Source organism: Vanacampus margaritifer, chromosome 18, assembly GCF_051991255.1.
Source record: "Vanacampus margaritifer isolate UIUO_Vmar chromosome 18, RoL_Vmar_1.0, whole genome shotgun sequence".
Lineage (NCBI taxonomy): Eukaryota > Metazoa > Chordata > Actinopteri > Syngnathiformes > Syngnathidae > Vanacampus > Vanacampus margaritifer.
Window position 1 is genome coordinate 4191739 of NC_135449.1, and position 25545 is coordinate 4217283.

At 42.2% G+C, this 25545-nt stretch overlaps 2 protein-coding genes and 1 long non-coding RNA gene across 9 annotated transcripts in view; 2 read left to right on the forward strand and 1 right to left on the reverse strand.

Moving 5' to 3' along the window:
• LOC144038110 (uncharacterized) overlaps positions 1-21979 on the reverse strand; it is a 105244-nt gene extending 83265 nt beyond the window's left edge. For all 6 annotated transcript variants that reach the window (XR_013289148.1, XR_013289147.1, XR_013289149.1 and 3 more), the window contains exons 1-4: positions 21924-21979; positions 21571-21643; positions 19659-19798; positions 3340-3460 (exon numbers count right to left, since the gene is read on the reverse strand). This is a non-coding gene — a long non-coding RNA (uncharacterized LOC144038110). The remainder of the gene's footprint in view (positions 1-3339; positions 3461-19658; positions 19799-21570; positions 21644-21923) is intronic.
• Positions 1-25545, forward strand: part of LOC144038104 (protocadherin-15-like) — a 113258-nt gene that overhangs the window by 86424 nt on the left and 1289 nt on the right. Inside the window, exons 27-39 of one of the 2 annotated variants that reach the window (XM_077550271.1) lie at positions 2391-2500; positions 2710-2850; positions 6452-6579; positions 10339-10569; positions 10751-10839; positions 11144-11320; positions 11393-11611; positions 12463-12471; positions 12883-12993; positions 19692-19713; positions 20060-20098; positions 20212-20285; positions 23378-23507. In XM_077550271.1, the coding sequence (XP_077406397.1) occupies positions 2391-2500; positions 2710-2850; positions 6452-6579; positions 10339-10569; positions 10751-10839; positions 11144-11320; positions 11393-11611; positions 12463-12471; positions 12883-12993; positions 19692-19713; positions 20060-20098; positions 20212-20285; positions 23378-23507 (1480 nt within the window). Of the gene's footprint in view, positions 1-2390; positions 2501-2709; positions 2851-6451; positions 6580-10338; positions 10570-10750; positions 10840-11143; positions 11321-11392; positions 12313-12462; positions 12472-12882; positions 12994-19691; positions 19714-20059; positions 20099-20211; positions 20286-23377; positions 23508-25545 lie in introns of those variants that run through there. The other variant, XM_077550270.1, reaches the window with a different exon arrangement.
• LOC144038109 (uncharacterized) lies at positions 23514-25499 on the forward strand. The gene has a single exon (XM_077550281.1). The coding sequence runs from the start codon at positions 23942-23944 to the stop codon at positions 25010-25012; it is 1071 nt and encodes a 356-aa protein (XP_077406407.1). The 5' UTR covers positions 23514-23941; the 3' UTR covers positions 25013-25499.

Genomic DNA, 25545 nt, shown 5'->3' on the forward strand with positions numbered 1-25545 from the left:
TGATAACAACTGTAGTCCAAGTCTGTCGGGAGGAAGAAGGACCCCGAATGCTGGTCGAATTACACAATTGGGAAGACTGGAATAAATGTTTTAAAGACCAAATGGAGTTGGAGTTCCATGTTGCAGTGCTTCGAATTAAATGTGCATATTAATGAACAGGTACAATGTTTTCAGATAATTGCTTCACAATTTGCGGTCAGGACAAAATACAGTCAAACTTGCAACTGCCTTTTTAAAACGCACAAAGAAAATTCAATTTGAGTCTTAAAGGTCCCATAATATGAAAATGCACTTTAGCAGAAACACTGCCAAAAACGTTAAATAACGTTTAGTAAAATCCTATGGAGTGCCAAAGACGTTAAAAGACGTTTGTTTCAAAACAGAGGTGAAACTAACCATTTTCTATTGTTGATTACTGAAAAACGGAATAAGGTAGAAACAAACTTTGATGAGAGTCCAATCTTTCATTTGGTAGTATGTGTGTTTCCATAGTCCAAACACATAATTTTCTGTGGACCTTGAAAGATCAGTCAAAATGCTTAAATCGGCTGGCACCCACGACATCCCTTTTCTGAAAACGTCTGGCAGTCAAAGAGTTAAACTTCCATGACTTGGTGACCTTCGAGAGAAAAGGGTATGGCGTAGGCGTGGCCTGGTTCTGCTATTTACATAAAAGTGACACGCCCCTAAAACAGGCTGCTTTGAACAGAGCGTTTTTTGTTTTTGTTTTTTTTTGCTGATTCAGGGACAGCAAAAATGTCCGTTTTGACAAATGCATGTCAGACATGTCTTTCGCACTTTTGAGAACTTTATTAGTATGTTGAAAAGTTGAATAATATAAGACCTTTAGGCTCTGTTTCTACTTCCTGTTGCTTTGGTCTATCCTGAACGTTGCCTTCTGTTCCCCAAGCGATTTCTCGGCCAATTCTATGTGGCATTATCTTAAAAGAGGTTTGCTAATAATTGGTTTTAAACTGGAGATGATTAGTTAAGAGTATAATTTAGACACGTCATTGTGACATATAGATGATTACCTAAGAGCAAATTAGCATTTACACTCCCCTCAAATTTTGCCATGTCATTTACCCACAAAGTGTGTTGAACTTTTGACAGGAAGTCATTTTCCAATGTCACCTTGAGTCTAATTGGACCAGGCTATTTTTCTTATTTCTATCTGACATTTGGCCAAGCGCATGCTAATTCATTGTAAAAACCCAATTTCTGCATTACGGCGACCACATTCAGGCTGACATTTACCTACTGATGTATGAATTCATTATCGAACAACAATTAGTAGTGATTTACTCCCTCCCCTCCAGTCAGTTGTAGAATTTCGTTTTCTCTGTCATACTTATCTACACCTGAGCGTCTTTGCACAGATTTGTTCGATACCTGTAAAGCAATTAATGTTTCCTAGCCAGCGCTCACTATCTGTCAACGTCGTTTTTTCAACCACTTTTGAAACTTCCCCTGTTAAATCTTTGCCATGTTATTGCATTTGTATATGTACAGGCCACCGTTGATCTTTTATTTTGTTGGGTGCATATCAGCTGGCAAAATTTGTTCCAATACTTGGTAAAAGTAGACATCCTCAAATTTTAATTACGTAACTTAAATAGTAAAAAAAAAAAAAGTCATTTGAATAATCAATACTCAGTTTAACTCATTTGCTCCCAAAAATGTATAAATTTGTTCTATTTTAAATATAACGGTGCTCCCAAAGACGTACCAAAATGTTTATTTTTTGTTTTTTTTCATGCTTGAGCATACAGAAGGCTTTGATGCAGCCTGTGAACTGAAAAGAATGCTTGAAGCAATGGTAGTTGTTACAAAAACGGCCAGCAGGTGGCAGCAGAGTATATGAGATCAACCAGGGCCATGTTGCAAAAAGCTCTTTCCCCCACTGTTTGAAACAGATTTATGAATGATGATGAAACATAGCTATATTCCAATGCTAATTGGTGCAAAATGGACGCAGATACAAATATATTGTTTTCCTGATGAGATAAGAGACTCTAATCTTTCTTTTGGTAGGTTCCATGTTTTATAGCAATAGAACACAATATTCAGTGGGCCTTGCAAAACCTGTCAAAATCTAGTTAAACAGCCGGGAGCGAAGGGGGTTGCTTCAGCGAAAATGGCTGGGAGTGAATGAGTTTAGGACAGATTTTTAAAAAAAAATACACTTGATTACTTCAGTGCAGATCATGTTTACCGCTAATACGAAGGTACGAAGGCGGGCAGGGAAGGCCTGCATTGGAAGTACTTGACAGATTTGAAATCTCAGCTGATTGCGGCCGAGCCTCGGGAGGAAAGAGATGGCCCCGAGTAACTCGTATCCATATTTAATGTTGCTAAAGGCGGCTGTTGCTCGACTGATGTGTTCCCAGGTTTCCGCCCGTGAGCGAGGAAGCTGCGGTCGGCACACCGGTGGGAGTCATCCTGGCGGCTGCTGTCAATCAAACCATCGTGTACTCCATCGTCGAGGGCAACGAGGGAGGTGAGCGCAGGATGTGGCGGCGGCGCTCGGCTGCCTTCGCTAATTTGCATGACCGCTAACTAAGTATAGCTTGCGGGTTTCTAGCATGTAGCTAAGAACAGGTGTGATTTACCTTAGATGGCAATATTTGTGAGTTTTTCTGTGACGCTTTATAATATGGCTACATAAAAACATGAAACCCTTCTTACATAGTCTCTTACTGCTTCCAGGTGTTTTTGAATTAAACAACAAAACGGGATTAATATCCACAGCCAAACGGCTAGACTACGAGGCCAACTCCAGCTACGTTCTCAATGTCGAAGCAGACTCCATGAGGGTGGTCTCCTCCAACCTCCGAGCTCCCTCAAAGAGTAAGCGAGTTCATCTAGACCAACTCTCCTCCTCTGAGGCAGGCTGGGTCACAACGGCCGCGACAATTAACTCCAGGCTGGCGTTTCGCTGTCTAATGAGGACATGCGAGCGGACACGTGGTGTGAAAGCATTCTCATCTCCATGTCAGGCGTTCTGTGTCCGTGCAGTCATTTTCGCACTTTGGCAGCCTTGGTGGCAATTAACCCTGACATGTTAGCATATAGCCTCGTTTCAACCAGGCACTTGCGCGTCATTTCGGTACAATGGGAAGGACGTCAGAATTGGAAAGGAGAGGTGGGAGTAAGTCACATGTGTGTGAGTTAGAAGTAAGTCTCAAGTCCTAAATTACTTTTATTTTCTACTCATTGAACGACATAAATGGCATCGCTTAGAATTAATGTTCGGCCAGCTAGCAGCTAGCTTAACTGTGACATTAGCTTACCTGTCTTTGTGGGATGAAGTTAGACGTCGCAGTTGTTGTCTCTTACCTTGAGTTCAAATCTTGCATGTTGCTTTTCTTTTCCCCCCCTGATTGTATCAGACATGATCCTTGAATCCAAATGTGGTCGACTTGAGCGCTTAATGGTCCTTTCTTTGTGACAAGGGCTTCTAAATGGGAAGAACACAAAACGAACATTTGTTGTTGTTTTGTAATAGATGTATAAATAACAATGAAATCTATTAGTCATATGGGGTTTCTACATCACACATTTACGCTCATTACAGATGGAAAGTATCCCACACAGTTAACTCATTCAAACCCAAAAACGTGTAACTACGTTTTTATACTTTGTTCTTCACTCCCAAAAACGTATTTATAAGTTTTTTTATGTTTTGATTTGTTTTTTTTTTCACACGCCAACAGAAGGCTTTGATGCAGCTTCTGATATGAAGAGGTGGCTTAAAGCATTAATAGTTATTGCAAAAAACGGCCAGCAGGTGGCAGCAGAGTATAAGAGATCGACCAGGGCCATGTTGCAACAAGCTCTTTTTGACAGTGTTTTTAACACTCAATGTGAATAATGATGAAACTTAGCTGTATTCTAATGCCAATTGCTGCAAAACGTTAAGAGATACAAAAATGCTTTTTTTCCTGCTGAAAGAAGAGACTCTAATCTTTCTTTTGGTACGGCCCATGTTTTTATAGCAATAGAACACAATATTCTGTGGGCCTTGCAAAATCAGTCAAAACATAGTGAAACAGCTGGGAGCGAAGAGGGTTGCTTCAGTGAAAATGGCTGGGAGTCAATGACTTCAGTTAGGGTTCACTCTGTTAGATGCACCCTGCAGTTGTTTTCATGACATCAATGTTGCTGCTATTGTGTCAAAGGTTCGACACTGGGAGGGTTTTCGGCGAACCAAAATTACAACTTAAATTGCAGTGTTTTGCATGTTTATGATCCTCCATCTAAGGATTCCTTCTGTCTTTCCCCACGAGTGCCGCTCGACTCGCCAATTTGTGTGCATCTTAATTGATGCTCCTTGGCTTTCTTCTTTAATTATAGTGTTTTACCACATGCTGGTGCTCGCTTCATTTACACAATTTAAATCTTAAGTATTCCGCCAGGAATAAAGCTCTGCATCATTGTGTTCATTAGCGACTCTTCAATTCTCGTCAGGCCGCACTTTTAATCAGGCAACAAATCAATAGCATTCTAACTACACGGTGCTGCCACCATTTTCTGACTTAAGTGAAGGTTGGAATCGTAAATAAGCATTCTGGTCTTGCCGATCAACAGATTTGGGGGTGGGGGGGGGGGGGGGGGTAGACACCTCCTGTTTTTGTTTTGGTTAAAGCCACAATCTTTGGATTGTAATGTGTGACACGATTCACTCTAATTTCTTTATTTCCTGTGTCTCAGCTTCACGTGCGTGTAATTCAAAATGTGTTCTGACTATGCGGTGAGTGTGCCTGAATGACTGGGCCTCATTGGCTTATTGTTTTGGAAATGCTGCATCTGTGACCATTGCTTGGGAAGGCTTTGAGCTCATCTTTAGTGTCTCTAGACACGGTAGACATGGTGTCTCATCAAAAGATGACACGACATGAACAATACTCAGTTGTGCGCAGATCCTCATCTATGCTATGCTAATTAACAGATGTCTTTGCATACTTTCGCGCAAGCTTGATTTCCTCTAACTTATGCTTGCAGACTGAGTAAGTAACAAGGACAAAGAAATAGTAAAACGGCATTTGAATGATCCAAACTAGCTTGTGGTGGTACCAAAGTGGTTCATTGAACTTTTACATTGAAATCAGACCAAGTCATACTTTTGATTTTTAACCCGCATGTAGTGACCATCTGCTATAAACATCAAGTTTATGAAGTTCATGTAGCATTAGAATATCATCATTATGTTAAAACAGAGATTCAGGCAGCTAAAAAATGATCTTCCATTACAGTAGTATTGTTGCAATTTTGCCTAATTCTAACTCATCCAAACCCAAAAACGTATAAATACGTTATTTAATACTTTGTCCTGCACTCCCAAAAACCTATTTATACGTTTTATATTTTTTTGTTTTTTTATGCTAGAAGATACAAAAGGCTTTGATGCAGATTCTGAAAATGAAGAGGTCGCTTAAAAAAATGGAAGTTATAACAAAAAAAACGGCCAGCAGAGTATAAGAGATCAGCCAGGGCCATGTTGCAACAAGCTCTTTTTGCCAGTGTTTTCAACAGGTTTGTGAATAATGATGAAACTTAGGTAAAATTTAATGCTAATTGCTGCAAAACGGAAACAGATACAAACAAACAGTACTTTTTTTTTCCTGACAAAAGAAGAGACTCTAGTCTTTCTTTTGGTAGGTTCCACGTTTTTATGGCAATAGAACAGAATATTCTGTGGACCTTGCAAAATCAGTCAAAATCCAGTAAAATAGTAGGAAGCGAAGAGGGTTGCTTCATTGAAAATGTCTGCGAGTGAATGAGTTAAGTTTCATTGTTCGTAAACAAACGGGCAAAACAACAGCTTTTATTTGTGTTTAATTGCAAACAATATTGATGTCAGATAAAACAAGGCGCACTTGGGTAGCTAACACAACAAGCTTTCATTTGTGGCTCAGCGTGACCCAATGCAATAGTTAATGTTCATTACGGAAGGAGCAGATCCGTAAATGTCAACTCGCATAATTCAGTCGTTCGAAGCAAAAACTGTTCTTTGAGGACTTTGAGCCGCTCTGAGCAGCGAGAGGAAAAAGGGAAGGGTTGCAGTGGCATTTTCAGTTTCGACCAAATGTAAACATCTCTGCGTTGTCTCCTGCAGGCACAAAAAGGTAATAGCTGCCGAGTTCTATTTCGCCGACGGCCTTTTAATGTGATGTTCCTTGCCAGCAGGCATTTAAAAGTTTTTAAATGCGTCGCAGCCATTTTTTTTTTCTCTCCCGCTGTCGGATGTCAAGTCGCGCCGCAGGTCTCAATGGGAAGCTTATCTTTTATGGTGACAAGTGACTGCGACGTCAAAGTCGGACCTGACCGGCTTTGAAATGTCTTAATCTGCCACGTTGCACTCGCTTGATACTCTTCTTTGTACATCCGTTTGGATGCCTGTCTTTCTTACTCAAAACTGATTCTTTAATTCGCCGCGTGTGCGTTTCAGGTAACACGGCCGTGGTGGTGATTGACGTCCAGGATGAGAACGACCACTCGCCAGTTTTCACCACCTCTCTATACATCGGAGGAGTAGCAGAGGATGCCAAAACATTCACATCTGTCTTGCAAGTGCAGGTACTGCAGACGTAGATGCAGCAGCACGTGGTAAAGGGATACTTGACTCAAATAAATAAATCTGATTTTTTCCAAAAATGAATTTGGTAACGTCGTTATTTTTTTATGTACAATTAATACCTTTAAAAACTATTTTTTCTACTAGCTGTCGACTGAAGATGACATCACCTGTGCTGAGGAAGTAGCTAACAACCAATCATGGCTCAGTTTGCTGACCAAAGCCAGAAAACAGGTGAGCCATGATTGGTCATTTCCTACTTCCTCAGCACAGGTGATGTTATCTTCAGTCGACAGCAAGTGGAAAAAATATATATTTAAAGGTATTAATTATACACAAAAAAATAATGAAGTTATCAAATTAAATCTGGAAAAAATATGAACTTTTGACTCCTGAAAATGGCTCAATGAGTCAAGTATCCCTTGAACACACAATATAACAATGCTTCGATGCATATATTTTTCATCGCTTGCGAAAAATGCCTTCATGCAGTTACTGAGTCACAGTAGCTGTGAAAGTCTTCTTTTTTTGTGTCTGCTATTATACTGCCCCCAGTGGCCAAATCAAACACACCAGAAGGAGCCGCATTAAGTCATGATGCACAACTTTTTTATTCTACAATATAATAAGAGGGCTATTTTTATCATTGAACACATTACAAACAAAAAATATATATTTTCTTTTTTAATAGAGTGGATTAATAAAAGTTCCATTCATTTAAATGGGGAAAGATGTTTCGGGAGGATTGTATAGTGTTCTTTTTCAAGTTGGACCAAATGTACTTTATTTGTCAGAAAGCGACAAGTTTAAACAGCATCTGAATCTGATTAAAAATCCCAATTAACATTTGTATCTCGACCAAATTTTTGTCAGATGAGATTTTTCTCCTGTGGTGTAAATTTACATGATCTCCGATCCAGTTCTGAATCCGGATGAAACTTCACCTCCTTTTAGTTATTAATATCCGAGCTCTTCTCCCGTGGGGTTTCACCAACTGGATCGTCGCAGAACTCTCTTTTATCCCAGTGTTATCACATCCTCTTCTGTCAAATAATATGGCTTGCGCACACTCGGGTCTCCAAACCACGAGGGTATCCAGCTAAATTAATTGAAAGTACATAAAATACAATGCACTGCGAATGCCTAACATTTATTTAGCCGATAATATTCAGTAACATGATTCCCCGTAAGGTTATCTCTCCGTGCTATCGACTTCTGCTTATGAATTAATTGGCACGTCTCTCAGCTGTCTTGGAGAGGTCCACATCGCAGTAAATAGCAGTTACTGTGGTACTGTGGTGCTATTAGAATAACTTCTAAGATGCAAAATGGGTTGTAGCACCACTTTCCTTCAGCCCACGTTTTGGGACATATAAGCAGCATGTTTTAATGAGCCCAGATGCCGCATGAGATTTGCGCGTAATAACTGTGGTCTATGGAAGGCAAACTATTTGCTTCAATATTGGATTGCGATTTTGAGCTAGAGTAGAAAGAAAGATGAGAATCTCACTGTAAATGACACATGACATTTTTTGCACATGGATATTGAAAGCTGAGACGAACCCCCGACCCGACCTGTTTTATGGTAACGTCTCCCTGCCACGATTGTGACCGAGTCAATACAGGAGCGGGCTGGGATAGGTTAAGGAAGTTGATGGAAATAACTCGCGTCCTCCTGAATCTAATTAAGAGCATAGTCACGAGTTATAAGGGGATGAATAGATGGAGCCAGCAGCAGGTCCACGGTGTGCATGATTGATGACTGCAGGCTGTAGGCCATCACATTGAATAGAAGGCTAAGTGGTACAAAAGATGAAGGGAAGCTTGATCTCGGTAGTCTCACTGTAAATATTACTGGCCTTTGCAAATCCACCTTTTTTTTTGTTGTTGTAAGCAAGTCAAAAGCTGCAGATGGTGCGCCTGACATTTAGTAGCATTTGACGCTTCCTTGGCACGTTAAAAGCCTTATAAATCCCAGCTGGCTGATGTTACAATCACTAATAGAAACCACTCTGCATCAGCTTTAAAAAGCTTTGGAAAAGAAAATCATCTGTATTACAGTTTACCGTTGGGGGAGTGATTAACTCAATTGTTTAACTTGGCCTTGACCTTAAGTTTGTCTATTTTGTATTTGATTGTTTTGATTGTGTTTTTATTTTTTATTGTGATCAATTTGATCTGTGAAGCACTTTGTGACCCTTTTGTCTGTAAAATGTGCTATATAAATACAATTTGCTTTACTTACTTACCTAAAGAAAACAAAAATAAGGTGAACTGTAGTGGCCTACAAAGAGAACCCTGAGGCACCCCACATCTAATGCCATGCATGGTGACCCAATAAGACCTAAAACATTACAGTGCCATTTGAACAAAGCCATTTTGAACAAAGTTCATAAAAGACTATGGCGGGATGGCATTTTGACAAAACCACTGCTTTCTTAAGGTCAAAGGTCGAGAAATAAGGCAGTCTGAATCAAGGGAGAAACCGTCGAGAATTGCTGCAAATGCCTGACTAATCAACAAAGCTTGATTGTATCTGAGCACTACACTCTATTAACTCATTCAAACCCCCAAAAACTATAAATACGTTTTTTAATACTTTCTCCTGCACTCCCAAAAATGTATTTATACGTTTTTATGTTTTTTTTATGCTAGAGCATACAGAAAGAAGGCTTTGATACAGCTTCTGACATGAAGAGATCACTTAAGGAAATAGTAGTTATTACAAAAATATGGCCAGCAGGTGGCAGCAGAGTATAAGAGATCAACCAGGGCCATGTTGCAACAAGCTCTTTTTGCCAGTGTTTTCAACAGGTTTGTGAATAATGATGAAACTTAGCTAAATTCTAATGCCAATTAACGCAAAACGGAAACAGATACAAAGAGCCTAATCTTTCTTTTGGTAGGTTTCATTTTTTTATAGTAATAGAACTGAATATTCTGTGGACCTTGCAAAAATCAGTCAAAATCCAGTAAAACAGCCGGGAGCGAAGGGGGTTGCTTTAGTGAAAATGACTGGGAGTGAACCCCTAGACGGCATTGTGACCCGTTTTGGGCTTTTTGATGGTTCTGACCAGGTCATTTCAAAATAAAATACTGCCCACGAGTTATGTAAAATCCTACGGAAAGTTTTAATAAAGACAGGATCAAAATATTGCATCGCCACCTCTGCCTTTTAAAATGTCTTTTAAATTTCACTTCTTCTACTGTGCGTAGACAAACACTTTGAAGCTTTGGATAATGTATTTTGAATTTCACAACTGCTTCTATTTCTCTGAGGCCATTTCAGGGTTTTTTTTCACATAGTGTCATGAAAGATTAATACATGCAGTAACGTGGGATAAAACGGTCAATAGAGTTAAGGCCATCTTTGTGAGCGTGGCTCGTGCACCAAAAAGAAATCTTGGCTCTTCGTTTTCATTTTGTCTATAAAACATGACTCGGGCAGTTGGAGCTGTACAGTGGGGGTCTCCCAATTCTTGCCAGATTAAAAGGATTCTTTTCAGAAAAATCTCTCTTGCTGTTACCCCCTACTACGCACTAGCATGCAATACATCCGTCTCTACATGTTGACAATGTGGGGCCTTCAGCTCTGACCGCATTCCACAATCGTTTGATCCAGCTACAATAACAATGATGTCATTAATTAAATCCCAAAAGGACGATGATCATCACATTGACGCTGGTAGTGATTATGTTAATATTGCTTATTGAAGTGTGATTATGCTGATGACAGCATCTACTCGATTCTAATCTTGCAGGCCCTGGACAAAGACACCGGCAACTACAGCTCCATGACGTACCGCCTCATCAACGCCCCTTTGGCCGGGAAAGACGCCAAAGACAGCAAAGACGGCTTTGTCATCGAGCCGCTCAGCGGTGTGGTCAAGACGGCCATCATGTACCGCAACATGCGGCGGTCCTACTTCAGGTTCGAGGTGGTCGCGACGGACGACTACGGGCGAGGACACAGCAGCAAGGCGGAGATAGTGGTGAGTATTGGCGGCAGTATATGTATGTATTTTACATGCATGATTATAGTTGCACGACGTGGACGTAAGAGTTAATTGATTGGGTGTCTCAATACTTCTTTGCCATTCATTAGGTGTTTTTTTACAGGTTGACATGATTCCAATACAGCAATGAATTTCATTTCCATTTTGTCATGTGAAGGTGTCAGTGGTGAACCAGCTGGACATGCAGGTGGTCGTATCAAACGTCCCTCCGACGTATGTGGACAAAAACAAAGACAAGCTGCTCAGGTAACGAGTATTGTTCAGCTCGAAGATTCTTTCTGATGGTTATTTGTGGCTACATATATTTGATCAAAGCCTGACAGGAGCTTGATAATGATATTTTTGAGAGCAGTGCACACAGACACAGAAACGCACCTTCCCCGCTGTGAGCCGGTGTTTCGCAGGGACAGGAATCAATGTTGCACAGCGGGCGGTGTGCCCTTGCTGTCAGGATTCGAAAAAAAGTTGTTTTGCGTGTGGATGCGTGGGACTTAATTCCTCTAAACATGGAGCCTGTGTTTAACCAAAGAGGTCTTTTTCTCCTTGCCAGTATTTTGGAGCGCTACGTTCAGGATCAGATTCCGGGAGCTAAGGTGTTTGTGGAAACTATCGGTCCCCACCGTCACGGCGATGGACTGGAACAAGAGGACTACACCAAATCGGACCTGATGATATACGCTATCGACCCGCTGACAAATAGAGCCGTGGCCAGGCAGGAGCTCCACAAGTGAGAACGATGCCAGCTGATGAGCTGATGTCAGCATCGGTTCTAATTGAGCATTTACGTGTATTTGTCAAGGTTTCTTGACGGGAAACTCCTTGACATCAACAAAGAGTTTCAGCCCTTCATGCCTCCAGGCGGGCGCATCCTGGAGATCCGAACCCCGGAAGCGGTGACCAGTGTGAAGAAGGCTGTGCAGACTGTCGGCTATACAGAGGGGGCGCTGTTGGCCCTGGCCGTCATTATCATCATCTGCTGTGTGCCCGCCATACTCGTCGTTATCATCACTTACAGGCAGTACGTGCACTTTATTTTACATTGGCCAATAAAATTATTGAATGAATTGGTATACTTGTACAACAGTCTAATGTTAGGTCTATGGAGGACCAAAACTGCTAAAATTCAAAATAAATAAATTAATATAAGTGAAAAAACACATATAAAAACATAATTTCAAAAATGTAATTAAAAAAATAAATATAAATGGAAATAAAAAGAACAGTTATGAAATATTATTTAAACAAGGGGGCGGTCCTAAGCGTGTCTTGGTTTGGACCTTTCATTGGTCGAGTGAGCGGCTCGGCGAACAATGAAGTCTCGCCAGCTTTCATGGAGAGCGTCTGCAGCATGAAATAAATAAATGTGAGAGCAGAGCCTTCTTATTGATTGATATTTAATTATATTTATAAATTTATTTTTGTATTTATTTCAACATTTATTTTTATATTTATTTTTTGTTTTTTGAATCTCCTTTTTAATTTTTGTATTTATTTATTTATTTATTTATGGATACATATTTTGTTATTTTTATTTCTAATAAAATTTTTGAATTATATTTTTATGACCATTTTTATTTTCACTTTATTTATTTAGTCATTTAATTTATTTTGAATTTTGGCAGTTTTGGTCCTCCATAAAGGTCAATTGAATTACCAAAAGAGAGCAAAGTTAATGTTAATGGTAGAGGCCCCCATTAAGAACCCTGTGGAACCCCACATTTAATTCTCTGTGTCTTCGTGTTTTATGTATTCTGAATCCCCATTTATCGCAGGGAATACATTCGGCCAGCTTCAAAGAGTCACTAATCTGTCTCTCTATATCGCTCTCTCGTTCTCTCCATCTTTCTCCATCGAACCCGTCATCGGCAGATTTAAAGAGTGAGTACAGTTTTCATATGGTCATGCCAAACACACTTGTCAACTGGGAATTCTGTCCATTTCTGTCCACTTGAAATTGGATTTGTGCACTCGTAAGCCCATGCCAAGGCAGCAGGTGGCGATGTAACCTTGAACCACAAGGTCATTTTAGCTACTCAGAAGCTGGAAGGTCATTTGTTAAATGACAAATTCGGGGAAAGAATGACAATTAACTACAAAACTATTAACAAACTATAGTGGTAAATGAGAAAAGCAAAAACTAAAAAGTCATAGTGCTTAACAACGTAGATAATTAGTGGTCGTTGGCATGCAGTCTTTGTCAAGGACACGAGTAGTGAGGGATTTAGTGGCACTTTTTTAAGCCCTCCTAGGGTGCTGCTTCAGATCTTTAAATCTGTGCTTCCTCTGCAGACGACAGGAAGAGTGTGCCAAGACCGCCCGAATCCAGATGGCGCTACCAAGCGGCAAACCTGGAGGGGGCACCGCCAACAACTTGTACGAAGAGCTGGGCGACAACGCCATGTGAGTGTCGTCGTAGTTTTTGCAGATTTTTTTTTGTACAGTTCCTCAATTCTCTTGTTTGTCTCCCATTTACTACTAAATGGTGGCATACTTTTTGTTCGCCGCTGTTAATTTGAAATAAGAATAAAAACAAATCATTTCAGCCTATGCTGGTTTTTGCTGAAGATTATCGAAAGTCAAGTCCTCTTGAATCCTGCTTTTTACGCCTACAGAAAGCTGTACCAAGTACTACCTCAAGTCCTGCCAATATGACCAACATTAAAACACAAAATGTCCTCATAAGGAAAATGTAATTTTTGGCTTTGTATTAATATTGTTATCAAATATAAAGCATATGATGGGGGGGGGGGGGGGTAATCACTGAGCTGAAATTGCACCCAATTGTCCAAAAAATGTTGAAGTTCAAAATGGCAGTGTCCAAAATTTCAAAATTATTGTCATTATTATATGTGGGAAACAAATTTTTATAGTACACGTGAGTAAAAATATCCAAATTTTGGCCCATTGACTCCCATTATAAATCATATTTTTTCATGTTTTTTGATGCACTGTACACCTGATGTTTTATAGTGCATTTCCCGCAATTACCCAACTTATCCCTTCACTGGCGCATCAACTAAACATAGGGGGAAAAAATGACTTCAGAGTAAAAAAAAAAGCCATAATACACCAGATGGCGCTAGAGAGCTAATTATCATTTTTGGTTGAGCTGACTTATGTGCTTCCTTTCCATTCTTATAGCAAAACACGCACACACAGATAGTTGTGCTTTTGGGACAATATTGCTTTTTTTGTTCATAGAGGGCATAAAAACAAATAAATAAAACTATATATGTATGGATAGGTCTGATGCTACTGAACATTTTGAGTGGTCGACTTGGATATCACATTTCCAATAGTGAGACGAATTTTGGCTCATTTTACTTATATGTCGTAAAAAAAAAAAAATACCTTACATGGGTTTTAAAATGCAAAAATAAAATGATTGATCATCCTTGAGATGTTTCTACAGATTAAATAAAATCCACCTGTCATGAATTCAGTTGATTAGACACGATTTGGAAAGGCACACACCTGTCCAGAAGGTCCTACAGTTGATAGTGTTATCAGAGTGCAAACCAAGCATGAAGTTCAAGTTATAAAATTCCTAATTTCTTTTAGAAGGCTGTAACACAAAAGAATGTGGAGCAAGTGAAGCACTGTGAATACCTTTCCAGATGAACTGCAGCTTGCTTCAGGTCCTCTTAAGTCATGACACCTTTGTGTATCTATGTTTTTCATGTGACATTACAATCCCGTTTCCAACCTTTAATGATATGCTCACAATTTGTGGTCGCTCCCTCGATATCCCCCAAGCGCGCCGCGTTTAATGTAATCTTGTCACTTTCCTCTGTTTCAACGGCTTCGACGAGATTCAAACAGCGCTTGCATGAAGCGATGCCTTATTAATTTCCATCCGCAGGTTTTAACAAGCCAGCGCACTCTTTGACGCACTCAAGGCGCTGCTGCGCGAGATAGTTTAATTTAAATTTCCTTTCCCGGGCACAAAAGAGCAAGTCGCGAGGAAGGCCTTATCAGCATTCCACGTATCGCCGCTCTCCCCGTCTGTTTTCGATACGCTTTCGCACCGCCATTAACATGCGTGTGCGAGATGGGGGGCGCGCTCAATCAAAGGACGCTGCGGCATTTCATGCAGGCGGCCTCAACGTGCACAAAAAATCAACACCGAGATGAGATAATTGAAATAAATGCAGCTAATAATTTACAAGGCGACCGCCACGGGCGATCATTAGTTCCACTGATAACATGCAGAGTATTTGTAGCGGTGTTTTTGTTTGTAAAAATGAGCATGTTGGTATTTTTGTGTTACATCAATGAGTTCAGCGAGGCTGGCATCTCGCAGGGTACAAACGGTTTCTTTGTTATCAAAGTATAAAACCAGAAAAAGTTTGCGTATACGTAAATGAGGTCTATTATAAAACTTTTTTTTAAATTAAGAATCTTTTTATTTGGTGTTTGGATACCATAAAATGTGGGGTTTTTTTGCTTAACAATCTTAATAGTTGAAATAAATCGACGGAATTGCCTAAAAACAGCAACATTTCAGATTTCATTTGTTGACCGACTAGGACTATAAAAATCCACAAGAAAATGATCTGCAATCTCAGCACTGTATTCAAAATGTTCTTCCTCCAAATTTGTATTCTTTGCATGATTTCTCTTCCTGGTCCAAGAACAAACACTGAGTGCTGTAAAGGCGCATTACTTTGTCTTATCAAACATTTCCAGGACAACTCGGTTCCATAATCATTTTATTGTATTATATATGCTTGTACAGAATGTTAAACATAATCAATCTTTTCATCTTCCTGCCTTTCTGCAAAACTGACAGACAAAAGTGAGTCAAATGTTCAAAGTGCTGTCTTCCTGCCTTAGCTTTTTTACGCTTTGGATTGGTTAGTGGCGCCACGTGTCCAAAGCTTGTACGTGGGAAACGTGTGTAGGTAGCGCAAGGTTGAATCAACCTTTCAAGGTGGAAGCCGACGCTTTGGAAGTCTGCAGAGTTTGGTTGTCGCCCCGCAAGCTGCGATTCAGCAAATACTGGAGAGTGCGTTCAATTGGTCGTTTGTCAAAAGGAATCTGCAAACTCTCAGAGCGCAGCGAAAAACCATTGATCCTTCCTCGCTGTCATTGATAGTTGTGATGCGGTGGCGTCTTTGTCTTTCAGTCGACAGTGTTTGCGGTCTTCGTCTCTTAGCTGTGATATTAGTCCACCATTATTGAGTTTTATAACCTTCCTACGCCCCATTGTAACTTCCTCAGTAGAGTCCAGATCTCCACCAAGGGTGAATAATCCTAGTGTCTTATAATAGATGTCCACTCTTTTCAAACATCCGCCATTAATAATCGTTCATATTACTTTAGCAACAGAATTCCCTAGACACGATCCTTCACGTCATCCGCAAAAAGTTGCATCGAAGCACCCGGACTCTCTTTAGTTGTTGAAGATGTGACACCATTAATCCAAATGTCTTCTGGCAGTGGTCATGACTTTTTGCATATCAATCAAACTGATGGTTCGCTTGTCTGGTGAGAAAACTTCTTGTTAGTGGCAACTTTCTGGCAGAGATTTAAGCCAACGATTAGCGATGGATTATCGACTTCAACAACCGAGACGAGTCCAGTTGCTTTGATTGACCTTTTGCAGTTTACCACAACATGGATAACTTCTGCACAGGCATCCTTCACGTCATTCCATCTTTCATTTCTGCTCTTTCCTTCCCTGCGTCCTTTACGCCAGCCGTTCAGGCCGCAGTGCCGGAAGTTTGGATGAAAGCGATCGGCAACGCCTGATCTCCGATTTCGCCACCCGAGCCATCGCCGCCCACCGGCAGTGCGTCGCCAACGGAGGCGTGCGCAACAAACTTCCCAAGTCCGAGTCCAGCATCACCTTTCTGTCGGACGAAAACCCTCTGACCATCAAAAACCCAATCTACCATGAGGACGGAACCCTGAGCAGTCCAGAGACTCTTGGACGAAGCCAGAGGAGGAGAGACCTTCTCGGGCATTTCTCGCCCTCCAGGAAAGGTCTTCGAGAGGCCTGGTTGAGGATTAGCTCCCCTGGAGGAGACACGGGATTGGGCGGGTACAGCGGCAGTGACAGTGGGAGGGGGTCCGGGGGCGGCCACAGCTGGACTCTCCCTTCGAGGCTCCATCGCCGAGAGATGTACGATGCCTTGAGGAGGCAAGTGGTTATGGATCCCGTGCAGTGGGAACTCGAGCTCATGAAGGCTGAATTCAAAGAGAGCAAAGACGCCGGCCTGGATTCAGGATTTGAGCACGGCTTGGATTCGGATCAGATGGTGAGCCCCAGCCTTGAACCCAAGCTGACCGTGAAACAACAGGCACGGCAGTTTGAGCAGCAGGCCGTCCAGGAAATGAGACAAAAGCTTAGCAGAGACTTGCGGGCGTCTCTGTCCCCTGACATCCTACTGTCGGTCTTTCCGGATTCCCCTCAGCATCCCAAGTACATCGCTGCCCCGAATGCTCCGAATTTCCAGCCTCGAGAGAGCCCCCCAAGTATCATTGTCACCCAAACAGATGGAGGGACGCCTCCGCCGAGCCACAAGCCAACCCCGCCTGTGTTACGACGCTTTGGGGCCGGTCTGACAGAAAGGCCGAGTTTGGAAGACAGACTTCAGGTGCATTTAGACATCATCCCCGATCCTCCTTCCACTCCACCACCGCCGCCGCCCCCATCTGCTCCAGCACCTTCCCCGCCGGCACCTCCCTCCCCCCCTCCTCCTCCCGTCCACCCGTCGCCCCCTCCTCCTCCCCTCCCCGCAACGCCATCTCCCTCCAGCCGGCCTCCTCTGCCAGCCCCTCCCCCTCCGCCGCCTCTCCCGCCCCCTCTGTCGCCTTCACTCTTGAGACCATCCACCTTTGTGCTCCCTTCGTTTTCGGAGGCGCCTGCCCTGCGACCCGTGTCCCTCCGACCCACGCCGCCACCCCTGGCTGCGGAACCGGAACCTCCACGCAGGGAGCTGAAAGGCATCTTGAAAAATATTCAGAACATCGCAGACATCGAGAAGTCTGTCGCCAACATGTTCAGCCAGATCGATCGGAAACAGAACCCTCTCGTCAAGGCAATGAAGAACCGCGCGGCTTCGGAATCTGCGGACTCTCTTGACTCCTCTGATGTATCAGCCGGAGGACGAGGAGGAGTGGACGGAGACGAAGGAGGAGAAGTGAACCCTTCACCTCCACAGATTCCGCCAAACCCAAACCTGAACTCCATCGTGGTTGAGCTTGAGAAACGATTCCCCCCTCAGTCCACAGTCCTCTAGCTTTCGCATACAATGAATAAATGGACCTCAAATCATTACTTTTAAGTGATCTAAAGAAAAATCACATCCTTCCGGACCCTGACGAGCTCCCATGTACAATAACAATCAGATATAACAGCAAGGGTTTTGCATTAAATAGGAGTGAATAATATCAAGACAGCCTTTTTTAACGACCCTAGACTCTAAGGAGGAATTATTACAAGGCTTTCTGTCCGCCACAACTCTTGACCGGCTCCAGACTATCAGCCGGGGGCCATTATTTTTTCCTCTCATCGCATCGCAATAAGTTTATTCTAAACTGTGCACTCAATGGGCCTTCAGCATCAAGTATTATAACAAAACATCGTTCAAAATGAACTGAATTGTTTCTCAGGATCTCCTGTCGTTGTGCTGGGAGATCTGCAGAAGCCATTTTTGCCGATTACATGGCAATCTTTTATTCTTTCTTTTTGGTGGGTTTTTCTACTATTGGATAGATACTGCATTATTCTGTTGTTGTTCTCTTAGCTTCTTTTTTTTTTTCTTCTCTTCTTCATGTCCCAAAGACTCATCTTCCATAAATATCCATTCATGGTTGCAGTTTAATTTTAGCCAAAATGAAGTGCATTTGAACACCCTCTTTGGGGGGCAATTATGAAGATGAATGTCATGTAATTTGTGTTCTCGCATCTCTTGTTTACTAGGGTTGATTTATGTAAAATTATGTCCCGTAGCGTGTCATTTTTCATCGCAACCTTGTGTGACATTTTTACAATCGTTTCTTATTGGGATCAATATATATTTTGTCAATAAAAAACATAGTGGCAATTTTTATCGGTACATACTAGTCAAGAAAGTTTTTTTCTCCTCCGTGTTAGAGAATGAAGAATTTAGTCAATTGATCGAAATTTTTTACAAAAAATTTGCCAAACTGTTGCCGGAATATCAACATGGCTTTGAATTAAAAATGTGTAAGAAAATCCAATCAGCACATTTTTCAACAAACTCTTTAACCAAACCTTAAGGCTATTGAACTACTGGATGTGTGTGACATGAAAGAAAAGTGCAGAACGAAAGATGCCATGGGAAAAAAAATCACGCGTTTTAGGGCATTGTTGTGAAGAAACTAATAATGTTTGCGCTCTTGTGTTACTGTCACAACAAACACACACACAGAAAGTCAAGGTGGAAAGGATATAAAAGAGTCAATCATTCCAGGTGTGTTTGTGACAGAACACAGATTGTCTGCAGGGTTTTTGTCTCCAGAGGAACTAATAATGTGTCTGTCAGAGCAATGAGGGCACAAGGATAGACTTATCGTTGTGTTCACGCACACAAAAATTGCAAAATTGCTCGTTTTGGTTTGAAGCGGAGGATGACCCGCGAAGCACCTTTTAAAGCAGACATTCATCTGTTTATCATGCCTTCATGTGCTCCCTGAGCCGGCGCGTCTATTTTTCTTGCAATTGGCTCACGCTCGTCCATCTCGCCTTTCCTACCTTTATTTCAACACATAATGCTATCTCTTTCTCTCTCTTTTTTTTTTAAGCCCCGAAAAGCGCTAAGCTTTTTTTTTTAGTGGCTGTCTCACCCAAGTATCCTATCACAGTCCAAAGTGGCATGTTTTAGGAGTTGTATGTACTTTACTTGTATGTACTTTAAGTATTTGATGACCGATACTGAGAGCCGATACCACTAGTAGTTTTGTTAGGTCAAATTTCAATGATCTTATTGTCTTTTTTTGACACCCATGATGACTGAATTTTTGAGAGCACTTGCAATGTGTTTAAATTGGGAACAGGTTGCATAACGAGAACTGTAAAATGTGGATTTTCTTACGTTTCTCTCTTTGTCCACCCTGTCATCTCGCAGTCGTAGGTACGGACAACAGGAGGTAGGTGTCGGCTTGCCGTCTGTTTTCCAACGTTGCATGGGTGTCTTTTCTTCACTTTCCTATCTCGCATGATCGTCTTTCTTTTCTGCTTGGGGGGAAAAAAAAAAAGACATTAAGTATGTTGTCATTTTGTTTTCCTTATCTGCATCTTGGACATTGAACTGACTTGAATGAAGAAACTAATGGCATGTTCCTTGTGTACAAATTGGACTTGTGGCCACAAATGTGTATATTTAGACCCAAACTGAAAACAATGTCAAAAACGTGTCGAGTTTGGGGGACACAAATGTGTTCAACGCTTTATGTCCTCAATTTGTCATCTGCTGCTTCTCTTTTCTTCTGGAAGACGCAACAACTCCTCCGTCCTTCTCTCCTCAGGCCTGAGGTACTCTAGTCTCTTTTTTGACTTTTGATGACTCATTGAGGGAAGTGATTGTTCAGCTTGTCTGGCTGCTCAATGCGTGTCCATCTTGTATTAACTGTCCGTCCTTCTGGCAGGAGTTATCCATGGAGTCTGGCATCGACCCGGGTCAGGACTACTATACACAGGATTACTATAGCTATGATCAAGGGTCAGTATTGCTGTCTGTATTGTTAATTCTACATATAAATTGCTGGTGTCCCTCAAGGTTTTATGCCAAGACCCTTCATGTTCTCACTATGCATTATTTTCTTACAATTTCTTAAAGACGTCATCCCATTATTATTATTATTATAGGGCTGGCTTCTTTTTTTTTTTTTTTTTAATCGATATCGAATCGATTTTCCTTTTTGAGCCCGATACCGATTCATAAAACCATGAATCGATTATTTTAATATCTCCTTTTTTCTATACATTTATAAGAAAATAGAATTTTAAAGGCTATTTTTTTCATCTCTCAGTATCAGTCCTGTTACTACGTCTCCTCTAGCCTCACGATCCACAAATTGACGGCAAACTAACATTACATGCAGTATATCAGGTCGCGACATACACGCACACACACATATATATATATTTTTTTAAACATTTTCTTGAAAACTTCTTAACATGGTGAGGGAACCGCTGGGATATGAACAAAATACGTACTGTATTATAATGACGCCTTTGGCCCAGTAAATTTAACATTTTTCGATCCGCCGCTCTTCCCCAAATGCAATAAAACTTTTCTTGCGATATTGTCCATACAGTGTTGAGTGTTACTGTAAAAGCCATCGTCGCTCATCTCCTATTGGAGAAGCAAGGCCAGTGCAAAAGGATGCGGTCGATCAAAGCATTTGTGAATGAGACAATGATGGATTTCCTCCCCAAACTGTGTGTGCTCGCGTCTGCAAACTGGCTGCCAACAATGATGCATTGTATAGAATTGTATAGAAATTATCATTACAGCTGCATCGTGGTTTTGACACTGCCACCCACATTAATAGACAATGGCACACTTGTGTGTGTATATAAGCTACATAGAACGTAAGTTCACCAACTGCGAGGCTCGCTCATTATTCTTTCATAACTTTCTGCACACACACAAACACAAGTAGGCACAATTCTGTCGAGGTAGTGTAGCAACAGTGCTAATCAGGCAGCCTGCCATGGCAACACACACACAAAAACACACACACAAACACAATAGGCCAGATGCTGCTGGCTCGCAGCAAAACCCACTAACTCATTTTTGAATGTGTACATAAACGGGAGCGCCAAATACACACGGCGCGATCTAATCGCGGTGTCTGTTGCATTTGTTAGGGTTCGAGCTTTGCTGGAAGACAGAAGCGCCAAACAAAGTTTGTGACAAATACAACAAAACGCCAACAGACAAACAATGAGGGCAAGTTTTTTTCTTTGTCAATATGGGAATGTCAATGTGGCACTCTCACCTGAGAAGTCCAAACGGTATGAAATCCATATGAGATGCAAAGCAGGCACTTCCAGTTGAGGTTTACTGTAAAACTGACACATAAAAAAAAAAAAAAAAAGGATATAAAATACTGAAATGCTTCGCCAAACTATTTATTTTCATCAAATAAAGTCAGCTAGCTTCATGCTAACATATGTAGCCTCATGGTTAACATTAACACACACAAACAAATGGCAAAACACTTGACCAATTAGCTTGCTCACCGACAGCCCCAAAGCCCCTCAAACACTTTACAGCAAAAATATTAACCATTATACTGCAAAATAACATCACATGGAAAACTGTATTTAAAAAAAATATATATATATTTACATTTAAAACTTCAAAAAGTACTTCTTTAGACGCCGTTCTCCCTAATTAAAAACGTACGCACCTGTTCGTAGGCCGGAAGCGAGCAACACGTCATATCCTCTATTCCTTCAAAATAAAATCTCAACGTGATTAAAAATACAGGAAGTCTACATTACAATATACAGTAGAGGCACAATTGTTCAATAAAAACTCAATTGAAATGAAAAATGAAAACAAATCAATAAGTGTGGGGAAACTAATAAACAAAACTACAATAACTAGCTATAGTATTTTTTCCCAACTACATATAATGTGAAACACTGTAGACAGGCTCATGGAAGATAGTGCTACTGTACAATTTAAACAATTTAAAATCTCTTTAATACATCAACACAATAATAATAATAATTTGTATATATAGGCGCCTTTCTGGACACGAGGTCACCTTACAATAGTTAAAACATACAAATGCAATGTTAAGAACAACATAAAATAAAATAAGAAAAGACACACATACAGAGCTTATAACAGTACTCGCTCTAAATGCACTTTTATTGCATTAATATCATCACTCTGTCATCAACAACTTACTTGCAATAGTTGACTGCCCCCTGGTGGTTATTAACGGAAATAGAAGCTGCATATTGACTGGACGTTTTGTTTGCAATTCTCTATAAGGGGCTGTGAAATCCCTTCAGTAGCCTTTATTGTAAGGTTAAGACGTATTACTTTAGATTTAGTGTCCATACTGCAAGTATTAGCAGCCTTTACGAGTAAGCTCGTCCTCTCTTTCACCCCTCGAATCCATCCACGATTGTTTACTGACAACACCCCCTTCTTCCCCCTCCTCTTATTCTCCCCGTTTGTTTATGACTTGCTTGCTCGATATAATGGGATGGCACAGGCTTGACTGTAAGCTGAGTGATTACATGAGGCAACTTTTCTGTATCTGGAAAGCAAGCCAAAGGACTCCTCGCTGATTTGTTACTTTAATCACACAGGCCAGGATATCATCTTCCGTGTGTGTATGTGTGTGTACGTGTGTGTACGTGTGTGTCATCCAGTCTCCGGCTCCGGGGCCTGAGGTCCATAAACGTTGATACACGACCGCATTTCTTTTGGTTGATGGAAGCAGGCATCTCTCCCGGAAGCAGAGTGGGACAAAAAGAGAAAAAAATCGATTCCGTTGGGGCTAACAAAATGGCCGCTGGCAGCAAAATGCTCCTTTTGTGATTAAATCTGGTTTAGTCTGACGTCCATGAAGCGTAGCGCCGCGCCGCCCTGCACGCCGCCGCTAAGTGGCTCTGGGTAATCTTTTGTTTGCTAAGCTGATTCCTCTTGTCTTCACCTCTGATTGGTTTAAGATCCGAGAAAAAGACCATTCTTTTCGGTTTGTTTTTCGCATAAATCTCGGAATACCCACAAGGTTTTTGCATACCGCTTCCCCTTTTTGATGCTTTTGTGCGTGTTTCCAGCTATGACCTTCCTCAATACGGGAGTCGACGGAAGCTGATCTCGCCCTCGGGCCTCTATGACGAATATGGAGAGGTCGTTGTCGACGACGACGGCAGCTACTACTACAGCCCGCAGGAGTCTGACGCAGAGGTAGGCAGAAGTGGCGAGAACCGAATACGAGCTGAAGCGTATGTACTTGATTGTCTTAATTAGTTTGATTCCGTCGGCTACTTCTACAAATCAAAGCTTAGCCTGGTTCTTAAAGTCCAATTCAGGCATGTCAACAGTTGGATTAAATCTATGTCAAAAGGAATCGGTCTCAAAGAAGTCTACATCTCAACCGAGGGGCTACATTCAGACTGGGATGCTAGCGGAAGTCTTCGTCACATGCTGTATTGTTATGACTGTTCACTTCCTGTTTTTAAAATCTTGCTCTGGTTTTTGGGATAATGTCTCGATGACAGCAGGTTAGAAGACAATTTCAAGGAGGCGCATTACCGACCCGCCGTCCCTACCGCCAGACTCGTCCCCCGCCTCCCCACCGTCCCGCAAAAACAACCCAAGCGCCCCTCAAAGCTGACAAAATGCAGCCGCCCGAAAATGGCGCCAAGCCAGAGAGTTTGGGCACGGCGGCCAAGCTGAAGGCTCTCATGAGCTCGCTGCTGTCCTCTGGAACAACAGCTGGGCGGCCCCCGGCCATCCACCTGCCGTGGAACAAAGCCAGAATCAAACCGGGGGGAGCTGAAGGCAGAGGGGGGTTGGAGGATAACGTGGCGGCTGGAAGACGGGAAGAAGATGAAAGGATTAGAATATGGCGGGCCAGAGCAGAAATGGAAACGTGGGCGAGGACCGAGGCAGGTGGACTGGGATTCCGGCCGGAGTACAGGGGACAGCTTCCTGGTTTAGTCCCCAATGGCGGTCCTGCCATCAACAGGAGTTATCGGCGAGGGTCCGCCGAGGCTGTCCAGCCGCCGCAGAAGCAAAAGTTGAATGACTCTCTCGGTCTTATCGCCGTTAACAGAAGACTCCGAGGCCCCCGTCGAGTGCGGAGCGATGCCATTGGCAGAGGCGGCGGCAGGGTTCGGAAGATGTATGACTCCGTCGGAGATATGAGTGTCTCTGCGTTCGTGTCAGGTCGAGGCGGTGCAGCAGAGGGGGGGAGGCGGGGGAGGCAGATAAGAGGGGAGGACAGCTTTTCAGAGGGATGGCACACGAGGCCAGAACTGTTTCAGGAGCAACGTGATCCAGAGTCGGAATTTAGCGCCTCCGACACCAACGTTCCAAGCTCGAGCGTTTCGACCGAGCGCGAAGAAACTGAATCGGATACGGAAAGCCGGTCAAAGAGCGGCAGCCGGGACGGGGAGGAAGACTCTGAGAGGGAGTCGGGATCAGACAGTGATGAGCATGAAGACTCTGGTGGTCTAAGAGCTGGCTCCAGAAGTGAAGTACCAGACGGAACCAAGAGGCAACGTAGAACTAGTGAACGCCATAAGAACCTGACAGAAGGCACCGGATACGCTTCCGTTTCGAAAGCAAAATCGCATCGTGACTCTTCTAACGAAGACCAAAAAGAGAGGTCGCCGCCACAGACCATCGACCTCTCGGACGCCTTGTCGCCGATCATGGAGGACAGCGAGGAGGAGACGAGCGCATAGAGAACAATGACTAAACAGGATGCTGAAAATGACGCCGATGAGGTCCAAGCACACTTCATCTTCTTCAAGATTGAGTTCTTTGCCAATAAGTAAGATTTCGATTGCGCTGCCGTGACCTGCGTGCAAATACTTGAAACAACTCTGATTTTCTTGCTTTGGGTTTGATTGTTGCATGGAGTCCTCTTTTCAAAGGTCTGTTTCTACCAAGAAGTTCAGTATGCCCATGATAAACCCTCATCTTGGGTTTTAACAGTGCCTGTTACGATACTGTACTTCTTGATGGAAACAAGATCTTAACTAGTTTTTAGGTGCTCCTGATCTTGGGAATCTCAATCTAGCATCTCTTTCCTTGGTCTTACTCTCACCAGTTTTGGGTCAGATTATTCATTGACCTTGAAACACATCAAGTCAGTCCGTTTTTTGTGTGTGAAACCAAATGTTAGGAAATGCCGAGTTGGGATGCGTTAAGGGCAGAGGTGGCAAATCCAGGTCCAGAAAGTAAAAATCCTGCCACCGTTTGGCTTTAGCCCCTG

What these genes read in the sequence shown, in the direction of transcription:
- LOC144038109 (XM_077550281.1), top strand. Translation starts at nt 23,942, where the DNA reads ATGCAGCCGCCCGAAAATGGCGCCAAGCCAGAGAGTTTGGGCACGGCG.